We start from the raw sequence: 14,868 nt of genomic DNA, 5'->3' as shown, positions 1-14,868 counted from the left end.
AGCTGGGCCAGCATGCCGGAGGGGTCACGAGATCCCCACCCAGGACAGACTCACTCCCCAACCTCACTTCCGGAAGGAATGAAGCTTCGAGGTGCCTGTGAGCAGCGAGGTACAGGGTTTTAAGTCCATGATGTTCGGATTCTACTACTTCGTGTCTTGGGGAAGGTGGCCACGCAGCCTCTCGAGCACATTCCTTCTATAAAACAGGGACAACAGTCCACCTCGAAGGCCACGAGGCTGGACAGAGAACAGGCTGCCTGGAAGGTCATTCTCCAGGTCAGACAGTACAAGGCCGGGAAAGAAGGGACGGCAGCCCCTTTCCCGGCCGTGGCACCCGCTGTGCCCCGGGGGTGACCACTCCCATGTATGTGGGCACCTGGGGGCTTGCGGGGGGACACAGCCTCCCCTGGTTTGGTAACAACTTTGCCAACCCCATTGCAGTGACTAGGTCTACAGCCCAGCCCTGTTAAGAGAGGCAGGATTCCTGTATCACAGATGAGCAGCTAAGGGACTAGGTAGCCAAGGTCCCCCAACTGGGAAGTGGCAGGGGGTGGGCACCACAATCCCAGAGCCCCCAGGGCCTGACGGGCACATGAGCCCTGTGCTTCCAGAGGCTAGGGAACAGCGCAGGAGGGGAGGGCCCCAAAGGGACAGGGAGAGAAGCCACCTCAGGCCCCGAGTGCCATGAAAACACAGGTAGCCCAGGACCCCCCCCTCCAGCACCCTCACCCCCACCCACCCACCTCTCGAAACAGCTCTCCCCAGAAGCAGAGACAGACACCCGGCGTGCCACAGGGCTTTTTTTTTTTTTTTTTTAATGTTTCCTCACTGTTTTAACAATACCATGAAAAAAATATACAGTTTAGAATCTGGAACTGACCACTGGGTCTGCACGGGTTTCAAGGGTAGCTGGCTGGGGCTGCAGGGCCCCTTCTCATTCCTCCCCTAGCGGGAGCTGCGCTACTAGAAACAGTGCTGGAATCAGGAACTAAGTTAGCGTCTGGATCAGGATCTGACAAAACACGGCAGACCAGAGCAGCTCCGCCCACCGGCCCCGGCCTGGGGCCCGTGGTACTTGTGTCTGTCCCCTCCCCACACCGCTACAAGGGGACAGGAGAAGGTGGGTTAGCTTATTCCCAGGACAGGAAAATCAGCATCCGTTAACCCTGGGCCACGCACCCAAGCTCCCACTCAATCCCCTGGCGCAGGGTTATGAGGGCCAGAGTGAAATTCGAATTTCAAAAGAACCGATCATTTTTTTTGTTTAGCATAAGTATGTTCCAAACGTGGCACAGGGCATACTTAGATACTAAAAAATTATCCTCTGTATGCCCGATATTCTAATTTATGTCAGCATTCTAGTTTTGTTCTGTTGTTAAACCTGGCAACTCTATACCCTCAGGGCCCTCAGGAGTGGGGGAGGGGGTCCTGCTGGCAGAAAAGGCCTGAAGGAAGAGGAAGTAGTGTGTGTGTGTGTGTGGGGGGGGGGGGGTAATCCAGTCAAAAAAGCTTTTTATCCCTCCATAGGAATGATATATATATTTTTTTTAAAAATCATCTTCCAGAAATTTTCTACACCGGCTGCCTTCAATTGTTAGTAGCTATGGGGTGGGAGGAGGGACAGACATGCACGGACACCCACCCCATACAGTTCTAAATAAAGTTTGGAAGCACTTAGTATAAAGGTTTTCTAAAAGGATCTGATTTTCCTTCTGGCGGCAGACCTGCTAACACTGTTCCAGATACCGCTCTGGAAGGATTTAAACAAGAAGAACAAGAAGAACAAACAAATCAACAGCGACCGAGCGAGTGAGCGCCCAGCCTGTTCCTAGTGTCATCCTGGAAAGAGCCCCTTCTAGAAAATTCAAGAAGCCCGGGGCCTCCTTTCGTTCCCCATCCCGTTCTTGTCCCCTGGAAGGGGCTGCGTTTAGTGCACACATCTGGTCCGGCTTTGCTCCGAGGGGCTCCAGGCTTGTGGTGCAGGAGCTGGGGATGAGGGACGGAGGGGCCGGGGGCCGTGACCACCCTTCCTCCTGCCACACGCCACCAGTCGCAGCAGAAACGCCAGGAGAGGGAAGGTGAGCCAAGCGTCCTTAGCCGTGGCCCCCGGCCACCGCGGGGCTGAGCTGTGGCGGCCAGACGAGGCAGGAACTTGGCCGCCAGTGGCATCCACCTGAGGCCGGGGCGGAGGAAAGGTTCCTGTCCCCCAGCGCTCAGCAGGGCTGCGTCCACCCTGTGGCCCCTGCCAGCTCCCCGCGCCCGGGAGAGTCCAGGGTTCTTGGCTGCCCTGCACGGGACGGGGCAGGGAAGGGGGCGGCGGCCCCGGGGGCAGGGAGGAGACGGAGCCCCGCCGGGAGCCCCTCACTCACACTCGGATCTCCTCATCCTCCTCCTCGTCCATGAAGGAGAACTCCTTGTCGGGCTGCCGGGCCAGTGGGGCCCGGGCCCTGTCGGGGCCCCGGGAGGCCGGGCTGCGCTCGTCCAGGACGCCCGAGGTGCAGCTGGACAGGGAGCTGCTGTCCCGCGGGGTGTGGCTGCCCTCGCTGCGGGCCGAGGCCGGGCTGGGGGCCGCCGCCCACCCCTCGTCCTGGGGCAGGTCCCCGCCGGCCGCGCCCTCCTGCCTGGCCCGGGGAGGGGCCGCCGCGGCCACCACGGGAGCCTGCAGGGCGCCGCAGCGGGCCGCGGCCCCGTCGTCGTGGTAACCGCCATCCTCCTCCTCCGGTTCCCACTCCTCCTTGTCCATGATGCTGAGGACGTCGCCCAGCATGGACGGCCCCAGGTCAATGTGGAAGGACATGATGGACTCGGCGTGCTTGAGCCCCAAGCTGGCCTTGGGCACGACGGGCAGCTCTGTCAGGTCCCCGAAGGCCTGCTCGTCCAGGAGGGGGTCCGGGGAGTGGGGGGCGGCGGCCCCGTTCCGCCGAGGCCCAAGCTCGCCCTCGCCCGCCTCCTCCTGGCCGCCCTCCCCGGTGCTCGCCTTCTTCACGGGGCTGGACGACAGGCTCTTGGGCAGCTTGCCAGAGCCCTTCTCGGCCGCCTCTTTCTCGTTCAGCTGGGGCAGGGACATGGCGTTCTTGACGAACAGAGCCGAGTCCCGCAGGGAGCCCAGCATGTCCCTCTGCTCCCGGTCCCCCCGGGTCACCGACTGCGACCGCTTGCTGCCCCGGAACTTCCGCGACAGGAGGCTGCGTTTGGAGGACGTGGAGGAGGCCTGCTCATCCAGGGACTCACCGTCCAGCTCGCCGGCCTTGCTGTTGAGGAAGGAGGTGTCCCCAAAGGCATCCCCCGCCCGGCCCACGTGCATGGTGTGCCGGAAGTCACCCAGGGGGGCGCTGATCATCTCAGCCGTGAGGTCCACGCGGGAGCGGCGCTTGGAGTGCACTGAGCTGGACACGAGCTGCTTGAGGATAGGCATCGTGCTGGGGGGCGGGCCTCCCGAGGGCGGCAGGCGGGTCGGGGGTCAGATCTGAAGTCCGGCGGGTGGAGGGGGTGACAAGGAGGAGATCATAGGGCTGCAAGGAGAGAAGAGCAGGCAAAGGGTTAACGCTGGCTGGCCGCACAGCACCAAAGCCCACCGGCCTAGGGGCTGCTACTCAAACCTCAGCTCTCCCACCAAAACGAACCACCGTGAAATAAGCCAGCAGTTGGTGTCATAACCCTGCCTCCTTCTTCACGCCCAGGCACTCGGGTTAGGGGAGCGCTTTTTACAAATCCGGGTGGAGGTCAGACACGCTCTCCCTGAACCCGGGGGAAGGATGTCATCTCCCCCCAACCAAGATGCTGCCAGAGCAAACACAACCACATTGAAGGATGTGGAGGTACACAAGCGAGTCCATGCGGCAGCTCAGGGTTGGACACATGCTGGAAGTTCTTCCTCCCGTCTGACCTCAATCTCTGAAGTCAGTGGACACCTTAACCTGAGTCACAGCCCTCAGAGGAGGGAGCCAACAGGACGGGCCCCAGAGACGCTGCCCAGCATCTCCACAGATGTGGGTGGCCAGGCTCACCTTCTGAATCAGAATTGGGGTGGGGTTGCTGGGACCCACAGAACCAGCTCCCCAGCCTTCCAGTCCTTGCTGGGTGTCCCATAAATGAGGACCCCGCCTGTGACTTCTCTACTGTGGGGCCAAGCTCTTTGCCGAAGACTCACTCTGTGCCTCTTGGGGATAAAGAGGACTGCCTCCTGATTTCTTTAATCATTAAGGGTGTGGGAAGGCAGGGACTAGGTGGTCTGGCCCCCGAGATCTGCAGACCCAGGCCAGGGGGGGTAGCTAACCAGAACAGAAGATCAGCAGAGGGGACCCCAGGAGAGCCTGGGCCGTCTGAAAGTTTGAGGTACCACACACACAGCTCCTGGCAAGCACCGAAATGAGGTCCCGTGTTGGAGCCAAACCAGCCCCTTCCCCTCCCGGAGCGACCTGCCCCAGATGCTAAACCCAGTAGTGCAGGGCTGAGCAGGGTGGGGAGACGTGGTGCCGGCCACCAGTCTTGCTAACGATTCTCAACTCTACCTTCACGGCAGGCCCACCCTTCCCACTGCAAAGCACAACCTATGGGAACCCCTAAGGCTGCCTCCCACTAGCCCACCACATCCTGCCTGGCCCCTGACACCAGCCCAGCAGATCCCCATTTTTCCCCTTCTGTCCCTCTCCAGACCATTCATCACCTTTTATCTAAAACAAAACCCATCCAGGACTCCCCAGTGCAGACCCCTGGATCTGGCCACCAGTCCTCGCCTCCCTCCCTCCCTCCCTCCTCAATGCCATTCCTTGCTGCCCCCCTACCTCTGCACTCGGCCCCAGCCCCTGAGCGTCTGCCTTCTGGACTCCAGGACTGGACAAATGCAGGTCCCTGCTAGAGTACCCTGTCACCTGGCTCACCCAACGTCCTTCCGGGCTCAGTGGAGACGTCACTTCTGGGAAACGCCCTCTCGGCCACCCAGCACTCCGGATGCCCCCTCTCTCGCAGGCACTGCTCCCTCCTTCTATTCCCACCCACGGGGCTGTAATCTGCCCACTGGACTCTGAGCTTCCAGAGGGGGTTCCAAGGGGCCTGCTCACCGCTGAAGCCCATCTAGCAGACCTTGTTGAAAGGCAGCACCTCCATCCTGCCCTCCGGGCTTCACTTCAGCCTACAGACCGCTCCGGGGTTCCTGGCCCAATCTCTCTGTGTCCTCCAACCACCACCACCCCCCCCACCAGCCCCAGTGCTCTCACTCCTTGTGAGAGCTGCTGACACCCAGTCTGATGGCTCCCAACCCCGTGCCTGCCCCAGGCAGTCCTATGCTCGTCACTCCAGCAAACAAAGTCCTGTAGGACGTGAGGCGGGAGCCAGGCACTGGGGCAGACCTGTCACACCAGTGACCTGGGCTGGGCTCCGAGCCAGGGGAGGACTCTCCTGGATGGCCTTGAGATGACCCACTATGGCCAGTCAGCTCTCCCTCCTCATGTTCCTCTTTCTCCCCACCAAACCCTCGGGCGACTTAGCTTCCCTTACCCCTAACCTGAATCCTCCCTCCAGACCACGTCCTGGGATCTAACCTCTAAATCATTAAACATGCATCAGCTAGACCAATTGGCCAACATTTTCTATAAAGGGCCAGAGACTCAAGATCTCTGGCTTCGTGGAAGATACCGTCTTTGTAGTTAGTAGGAAAGCAGCAACAGACCCTATGTAAACAAAGGGTATGGCTGTGTCCCAATAAAACTTTATAAATAAAAACAAGTTGTGGGCCAGATTTGGCCCATGGGCCATAGTTTGCTGACTCTTACACTCATGGAAACTACTGGCCTCAGGCTCATCCCCTCGCCACTTCTCAGAAGAGGGTCACCCTATGTGACCATGAGTTCACAGGCCAACTTTTGGGGGAAAACTTTCTTTGGCTAAAAAAGAGAAAGGGAGTCTGCAGTTGGCCTCAGACTTGTTAGGAGCAGAAGGAAACCAAACCAGGTTTCTAACGACATCTTGATACTAGGGAATCCCTCAGGCTTCTGTGGGCACCAGGCAAGAATGGAAAGGGCTCATGTCTGCAACCTGCCTGTGGTCTAGCGCCTGCCTCTGGTCACAGAGTCCTGGGATCTCAAAGAGCTGGGAGGAAAGGGACACCCAGGGCAGCCCCAGAAAACAGGTATACTGAGGGGGGTGCAAAATTGCCCCGGGTCGAGAACACAGCTATGAAACTAAAGCTTATGCTATTTACCAGGTAAACAAAAAAAAGAGGGGAGGCAGGGCAGGGGGCATAAAGGGCTAGAATCGTGGGAACACATGACATGAATTTCCAGAGCTGCGTTAAGGGTTTTGATGTAACAGCAGGAATCCCCAGACCCACTGAGCAGCTTCCATCCAGCACTGTGGTTTCCCGATCCGAAGCGGGCCTCACAGAGAAGAGAAATACGAACCACAGACCCAGCTGCCAGGGCCTCAGCAGACCTGGTGAAGAGCCCTGTGGCCACTCACAGGGACCTGGTACTCTGGCCATCGTAACTACGGGACAGAAGGGTCCCATCAGCCCCCGCTTCTATCCTGGCGGGTAAAACAGGAGAAGAGGTAAGAGAGGCCAGCAGGGAAATCCGCAGGCCAGCCCCCAGGGCCCCAGTACCCGGCTTGGCCCTACACCCCAGAAAGAAAGCGGAAGTCTAGCCAATGCTATCTGCTGCTTGTGGTCTCACTCCCCGGGGGTAGGAATGAGGCTTTCTGGCTTATAAAAAACCAAACCATCTCCAATACCCAGCATGAAAAAGTCTCGAGAGAGTTGGGGCCTGTATGGAGTCACCTACGCATCTCACTTGTCCAGCAAGGAGTCCTGGAGCCGGGCCAAGGTCTGGGTCTCTGGAATCCTAGAGCTCAGACCAGATGGGGCAGGCTTCAGGGCTGGTGAGAACCCTAAGCTTTGAACACAGAACAATGTAGGGGTGATAAATACCAAGATTAAGGAGGAGCAGGTGGCCCGGGGCCAGTCCTGGGGGCAGGTCAGGAGACCTAAGAGCCCACCAGGAAGGGGATCGTGCCAAAGAGAGCTGTGTCTTTGGCAGGGGGCGTTGCTAAGTGCAATGACTCAGCTCTGGGGAAGTGGCTAAAATAGGCTGCCCGATGACAGGGCAGCCACTCCCCACCCTACCCCGGAAGCATCATATCCCACTTTCCTGGCAGAGCAAAGGAAAACCGAGCAGGAACTCATGGCTCTCCCTCACTCTCCCCAGCCTCTGATGGAACTGGACTCCTCTACCCTTGACCCCACCAACCACAGAACATTCCTTTAAGGCAGGCGCAGTGAGCCCTCCCTGGAAGGCCAGGCCCCCGGTTGGTTGAGCCCGACCACACCCTCAGCTCCACTCTGTTCCTGGGACTCCAGGGGACAGCCCTTGCCTGGACCCCTCACCCATGCTTGCTGGCATGCTGCACACAGAGCACCGGCCTCCCAGATCAGCCAGTCCAGCGGCAGTTGGACGGACAGAAGGACAGGCTGGACAAAAGCACTCCCAAAGCCCCAGGCAGTGGCCGGTGGCTGGCAGCCTGACCAAGGCAGGAGAGAGAACTGGGCTCTCCCGGGGCAGGGCAGGCTTCCCACTTTGCAGCTGACCTGCAGCTCACCCTGCTTCAGAGGACGCACGCTTCAACGCTCCCCTGCACGGCCACTGGGAAGCTGCCCCTCCATCAGCTCTGCTGAGCTGTTCTAACACCCGTCCGGGCCAGCCCCAAGCAACGTGGCTGAACAGAAGGGGGTATGTGGTGAAGGACAACCTCAGTCATGGCTGGGAATGGCTACCGGAGGCTTTGTTCATTTACTCATTCATTCATTCATCGACTTCCTGCACACCCACCAGTTTTTCCATACTCTTTTAGGCCCTAAAGACAGGGGGGCAGTGAGAATCACAAGGTGGATAAGCCCCCTGCCTTCCGGGGGCACATCTGTAGTGTGAATGTGGGTGCGAGGAAGGGGCTCTGCGAGCCAAGAACTGGATGATGCGAAGGAACCAGGCAGGTCAAGGGCAATCCAGGACGGAACAGCACATGTGAACACCCAGAGGTGGGAAGAAGCTGGTGGAGTTTGAGGAACAGAACAAAAACCCAGGGGCTGGGGGCCAGGTCCCACAGGCCCTCCCTGGAAGACGAGGTAGGCGTTCAGACAGCATTCTAGGTATGAAAGGAAATCAACGGCAGTTCCCGAGCAGGGAAGTCATCCAATCTGTGCGTCTGGAGGTTTCCATAGCAGCTGGGGTTGCAGCCATGGACGAGGGCAAGCAGGAGCTCAGGGCAAAGAGGATGGAGGCCAGGAGACGGATGATGGGGGGTGCCCATTCAGGGCATGTTTTGGAGGTAGGGACATCAGGAGCTGCTGAGGCCCGGGGTGGGGGCGGGGGGGGCGGGGAACAGAAAGGGCAGAATCAAAGGGGACTCCAGGCCTTCCAGACCCCACGCCAAGCCCCACAGGGCTTCTGCAGTGGCAGGTCTCACCTGGTGGGCTATGGGATCTTTGTCCCAGGCATGCAACCAACATCCCACCACCCAGGAAGAGCTTCACTTGGCCGAAATGGGGGAGGCACTCTGCGGCACAGCATCCGCCTCCTGGAGCCAAGCGGAGAAGGGCTTGTGCAAGAAGCTCTGGGAAACGCGGGCCGCACCCCTCCGGGGGCCGCTCCCCTCCGGAAGAGGTTAGGGGGCTCTGGCTTTTGTGGCCGGAGAAAGAGTCGGTGCTTTCTGGAACACTTGGCAGCCTTACCCTGCAAAGATAAGAAGTGCTGGCGAAGGCCGGAGAGAGCTTCCCTCCAGCCGTGGGACAAGGGCTGCCGTGAATGGGAGCGAGCCGTGGACGCTTCGATCCACACTGTTACATTGCGGGAGGAACCTCAATGGGGGCTGCGTTGTCATTTTAGCTGACTTTCGTACTATCTGGAACCTTCTACTTCCTTCACGCGCGCTGCCAAAAGCCCTTGGGTTTGAAAGTGTGCTGTTTGCACTGGGTGATTAAGACGCGCTGTCTTAAAATAATCTGAGCCTGAACAGCCACCAAAAAAAAAAAAGTGCAGGATGGGAAGATGAGCTTTCATGACCCCTCCCATACCACTTGTGTCTCTGTGTCAAGTAATCTCCTTAAAATCCTGGGTATGGAGCGACCATTGCCTCAGAGATGCTGAAGCCACACTGAGGGACTCGCCTGAGGTCATGGATGGGAGCCAGGCCTCTGTCCCCACACCAGGGCTCCAGCCAATAAATTAGCCACACACGACCCAAAGTGTGGTCTTGGGGCACTAGCCACCACGGCGGTTTCTGTAAATAAAGGCATTCAAGTGAGTAGGATTTAGCAACTTCTCCAGCAGGAACGATGTCAAAGCAGGGGAAAAAGTCACATACCCAGATATTCACAGAAGCCTTCTTTATCATCTCAAAAGGCTGGAAACCACCTAACAGCTAGGAATAAGGAACTAGTTGAGAGGACGACGAGCTGTTAACTGACGGACATGCTGCCACGAGGAGTGGGGGCTTACGAAGACCAGGCTGCCACATGGACCATTGGTGGCCACACGTCATCACACGGGGCGAAAAAAACCGGCAGGGCTTCCGCTCGTTTATACAGAGTGATCACAAGTCTACATGAATAAAGGCTTAAAGGAGTTACGTCAGGCTGGAGAGGACAGAGGTATTTTGTTTGTTTCCTTTAATGTGGTAATGTTGTTTTAGTAATAGTAGTAATAATAATAATAATAATATTCCGAAGCATCAAAGGCTTAAGGAAAAAATAATAATTTCAACACCACCTTAGAACAGTCTGGTTCTCAGGCTCAGTGCAAGGCCCCCACCTTGGGTCTTGGGCCCACTCTCTGTGCCAATATGCACCCCCCATGGATGTCTGTTCTCCCTCCCTCTATCCCTCCCCCCAAGCTGGATGCATTTTATTCTAAGTCGTGTGGGAGGAGAAAGTGGGCAATCTATAGCAACCTGGAATCAAGGGGAGACACGGAGATTAGGACTCCCCCGAAAGAACTCACTCCCCAACAGCTGCTTCCTGACGCCTGAGACTCTTCAACTGAGCAGGAGAAGATAACAGTCATCCCCTCCACACCGTCCACTGGAGACAGGCCAATTTTCCGGTGCCACTAAAGCTCGTTGGAGGCCAGCCTCCCACGTGGGTGATCCCACAGTGGGATCCTATCCAAGATGCCCTGGGCAGGTGAAGGTTCTGCTTCTGCTGTTTCTACAGTCCTAGCTCAGCTCTTCTGGAGGCTGCAAGGGAGCAGAGAAAAAGGCTGGGGTCCTGCAGGACCACTAGCACCACAGTGCTCCCACAGTTAGCCAACCATCAAGTCCTGTACAGACAGAGCAATCCTGTCATTTACCGGGGTCTGCCACATGCCAGGCATCGTGCTAGGACAGGGGAAACTTGTGCCCCTCTCCCTGCAAGGAGGGTGTCGAGATGGCCCCCATTTTACAGAAAGGGAAACTGAGGCTCAGATGGCGTGAGCCTCACCCCACACAGATCACTCTCACCGCTACTCAATGCTGACTTGAGCCAACTTCTGGCCGACCTCAGACACACGGTTTTCTGAATGAGGTGATGTCTCCCGGCCCATTCAGATGTCCCCAGCCGAGAATGTCCCTGTGGGGGTGGGATGGCACTGGGGAGGCTGCTTCTGGAAAACCCTTGGAATCAAGACTCCCTTGGATGGACTTCCCATCAGAGATCTGCTCTCAGGGATGGCTCAAATGGGCTCTTCCTTACTCAGGATCTCATTCCAGCTTCCTGCTCGGAGGAACCTCCCCATGTTCGGATTCCCTGGGAGGGGAGAGGTGGGGGGTAGGGAGAACCACCCAGAAGGACTCCCCTGGCATGTTTAGGAGTGGGCTCAGGAGGCCCTGCCTCCAACGTTTCTCATGCCTGCCCCGCTCTAGGCCCCATCTTGTGTTTCATGGTCGTTCCAGCCACCAAGAAGGAAGACCAGAACCTTGACCCAAGCTGGGCGCCCTGTACTTGCTCCACCACCCCTGCCTTCCTGCCCATCCCGACCAGGCTCACTGACCCAAGGGTGCCACTGCCCAGCCACGCCTGGCCAGATCCCACGTCCTGCAGATGGACACTCCCTGCTTCCTGGAAGAAAGGGAAAGTGAACAAGGCCCTGTTCCAATACCTGCTTCCCCTGGGGATCCCTGCTGGGGTAGTGGGGAGCAGGGTGAGCCCGACCCAGCTCATCAGGACACCAGGCTCTTGCCAGAGCAGGGCTCACGGGGTGAACTCCGCATACTCTGCACCACGCCTTCTCCGTGACTTCTGCCTTCTGTTGCCTCTCTGGGGGTTATTAAATAATTTAGAGCTACACTGTCCAACGTGGCAGCACCAGCCTTATGTGGCTACAGAGCATCTGAAATGTGGGGAGTCCAAATCGACACATGCCAAGGGGTGAAATATACAAAAGGACTTCAAAGATTTAGGACGAAAAAGAAAATGTAAAATAGCTCATTATATTTTGCTATTGATTACATGTTAAGATGATAATATTTTGGGGCGCCTGGGTGGTTCAACTGGTTGAGAGTCCAACTCTTGATTTCGGCTCAGGTCGTGATCTCAGGGTTGTGGGATCGAGCCCCGTACTGGGCTCCATGCTGGGTGTGGAGCCTGCTTGGGATTCTCCCTCTCCCTCTCGCCCCTCCCTCTGTCCCTGCCTGCCCACCCCGCACACCCCCCCGGCCTCAAAAAAAACCCACATATTTTGAATGTATTGGGCTAATATGTTAATCTCACCTATCTCTTCTTACTTTTTAAAACGTGGTTATTAAAAATGGAAATGATATATGGAACTTGCAGTACCTTCCACGGCAGGTAGATAAATAAAGCAACCCACTGTTCACATTTGGGCGAAAATATTTACATGTTAATAAACTTTAAAGTTCTTTTAAATTAAGTACTAAATCTCTAAATTTTACACCCAGTGGGCCACGAAGGAATGCCAGGTTGTTTCCGTTTTGTCTGAACTCCGTAACAAAAATCCTTCCGAGCTAAATTGGCACAAGTCCTTATTCCAGAGGATACATGTGAGTTAAATAACTTTTGTTTCTTACTGTTAACTTATTCTCCAGAAATTTCAACCAAGTTACAGTCCCACTAACGCAGGACGATGGTGTCCAGTACCAGGTGTTACACCTTCTTTAGTTAGAAACACAAAAAAACACAGTAACCAGCACACTTGCAAACTTGTGATTTGTATTTCTTTCATTATTAAGGACGGTGAGCATTTAAAGCCTGTTATCATTGGCTTCTGCATCCTTTCTCTTGGGAATTGCTTGTTGAAATCATTTGCCCGTTTTTCTGGGGAAGGGGCTTTACCTTTTCCAATGGATTTGTAGGACTTTTTAAAATATTAAAGCAATTACATTTTTTACCATCATATTTTTCAAATATTTCTGCAAATTTCTCATATACCCGTTTACACTGGGACGATTTTGTTTTCTTTTCCAGAGTGCTTATTAATTTTTACGTAGCCAAATTTGTTTCATGGTTTGTGGCTTTCGAAATATGAAGCAAAGACCTTTCCCACTTCTAAGAGTATGAAAATATTCACTTCCTCTAAAGCTACCAGGTATTAATGAACAACTATTCATAGAGAAAAATGCTAGAAGAAAATACAACAAAGTAAAGAAGATTGTGGATTATTTAAAATAGAAAAACAATTAAAATATAACAATAATGTTCCTGATTCCATATAGGATTGTTATAAAATGTGGGTAAAGCATTAAATGTTACCTTCATCGGATAGCAAAATTCTTTATATACAGATACCTCCCACTCACGACTCTATCTCCAGACTCCCCTTTGTGTTCACGGGTCTGTTGATTCCTAAACCAGGTCTACACTGCCCCTCTGTAAAACGTGTGTGAGCATCTAGTAGCGTAATATCCCTAAACTTGTTTTCTAAAATTTTTTTTTCTAATGTTGTTACTCTTCCAGATGGACTTTAAACACAGTCAGTCCCAAAAGAAATCCTGGTGGGATTATGTTGGAACTGAAAGGAAGTAAGAAATTAATTTGCGAATAGACTTGATCACCACATCAAATCATCAGGCCATTTATTTAAGTCTTCTGGATACCCTCCATTAAATGTGGTGGGTGTTCTTCCTACAAGTCGTACACGGTCTTGGTCATGTTTATTCTGGGTCATTGTTGTCTTGGGTCTTGTTGTTGTAAGTGGGTTCTGTCTCCTCCTGTTTCTCCATAGCTGTAGTTTCTGACCATTATAGCTGGTAAACAGGGAGGTTACAATCTTGATTTATATATATTTAATGTCCACCCTACTAAACTTGTACTGTCTCCCACACTTGACTCGTTACCGTTGAACATTTGGGCCTTGTAAGTAGACAAGCCCATCATCTGCAACTGATAATAATTCTGTCTCGTTTATTTCTTAATCTTATCTTATTACATCTGCTACAATTGCCAATATAATATCGAATAACACTGCTGACATGAAGCACCTCTGTTCTTGGCACTTGACCGTAATATACTCAACCTCCGGCATCCAATACAGTAGCCACTGGCCACAGAGGGCTGCTGAGAGCTTGAAATGTGGCTAATGTCACCAAGGGACTCAATCCTTTATTTTAAATATTTAAACTTAAAAATTGATGCTAGATGCAGTTTTTGGAAAAACTTATGTTTAAAACATACTTGAGTATATGAATCTGCTTTTTCAACTCTGAATTTTCGGAGACTCAGATTCAGATTAAATATCTGTGCAATTTAGCATCCAAATGAGGATGTGCTACAGGAATAAAATACACACTGGATTTTGAAGACTTTCTATGATAAAATAATGTAACACATCTCATTCATTTTTTATGACTATGTGGTGAGATGGCAATCTTTTGGATATGTACTATGTTAAATAAAACATATTAAAATTAATCTCACCCGTCTTTAGTTTTTATTATATTATTATTTTTTAAAAGATTTTATTTATTTGACAGAGAGCGAGATAGCGAGAGCAGGAACACAAGCAGGGGAGGGGGAGCGGGAGAGGGAGAAGCAGGCTTCCTGCCGAGCAGGGAGCCCAACGCGGGGCTCGATCCCAGGACCCTGGGATCATGACCCGAGCCGAAGGCGGACGCTTAACGACTGAGCCACCCAGGTACCCCCCGTCTTTAGTTTTTAAAATGTGGCTACCGGAGGACGGAAGGTTAAATACGTGGCAAGCAGGGTACTCCACGGGCAGTGCTGTTCTCGAGGGATCTCTGCTAATCATGATGCTCACCACCGGATTCATTCTTGTTCATTTTAGAGAATTTATAGTTCTTAAGAGTTTATAAGAAAATGAAGCCAGTAACGTAGCCAGCCAGGGAAAACTCACTACAGCTTAATTTACCCTTTAATGGCTGGAAAACATGGAAGCAGCTGTCCAACCTTGCTCAGCGACTTGTGATCAAGGGAACTGTGCAATAACATGTCTCAAGAGTGGGCTGTGCCGGCTCTCAGGCCGGTGCCTAGGAACCTACTCTGGGCAGGGATATCCTAGCCCCAACCTGTGGATCTCAGGTGGACAGGCCCTTCCTGGACCATGGTATGAGAAAGGGAACTCACATTCCCTGAGCTTTTATTCTGCACCAACCAGCTGCTTTATCTTGACCACAGTGCCTTTAAAAAAAAAAATAAATAAAACAAGTAATAACACCATCCTGTCTTCTTCCCCACAATCCCACTGAGTTATCATCATCCCCATCTTGCAGATAAGAAGACTGAGGCTAATATGGTGAGCACTGTGAAGTGTGCAAGACTGTTGAATCACAGATCTGTACCTCTGAAGCAAATAATACATTATATGTTAAAAAAAAAAAAAAGAAGATAGCAGGAGGGGAAGAATGGAGGGGGGGAATCTGAGGGGGAGA

The 14,868-nt window shown here is 53.7% G+C and overlaps 1 protein-coding gene across 2 annotated transcripts in view; it reads right to left on the bottom strand.

Moving 5' to 3' along the window:
- Positions 1-787: 787 nt before the first annotated feature.
- Positions 788-14,868, bottom strand: part of CDC42EP4 (CDC42 effector protein 4) — a 20,115-nt gene continuing 6,034 nt past the window's right edge. For both annotated transcript variants that reach the window (XM_081804580.1, XM_081804581.1), the window contains exon 2: positions 788-3,512. In XM_081804580.1, the coding sequence (XP_081660706.1) occupies positions 2,366-3,415 (1,050 nt within the window). In that variant the 5' untranslated portion in view covers positions 3,416-3,512 and the 3' untranslated portion in view covers positions 788-2,365. The remainder of the gene's footprint in view (positions 3,513-14,868) is intronic.

This window comes from Leptonychotes weddellii, chromosome 15 (assembly GCF_054177405.1).
Source record: "Leptonychotes weddellii isolate Sample4059 chromosome 15, ASM5417740v2, whole genome shotgun sequence".
Taxonomy (NCBI): domain Eukaryota; kingdom Metazoa; phylum Chordata; class Mammalia; order Carnivora; family Phocidae; genus Leptonychotes; species Leptonychotes weddellii.
This window is presented reverse-complemented; position numbering and strand designations above follow the sequence as displayed.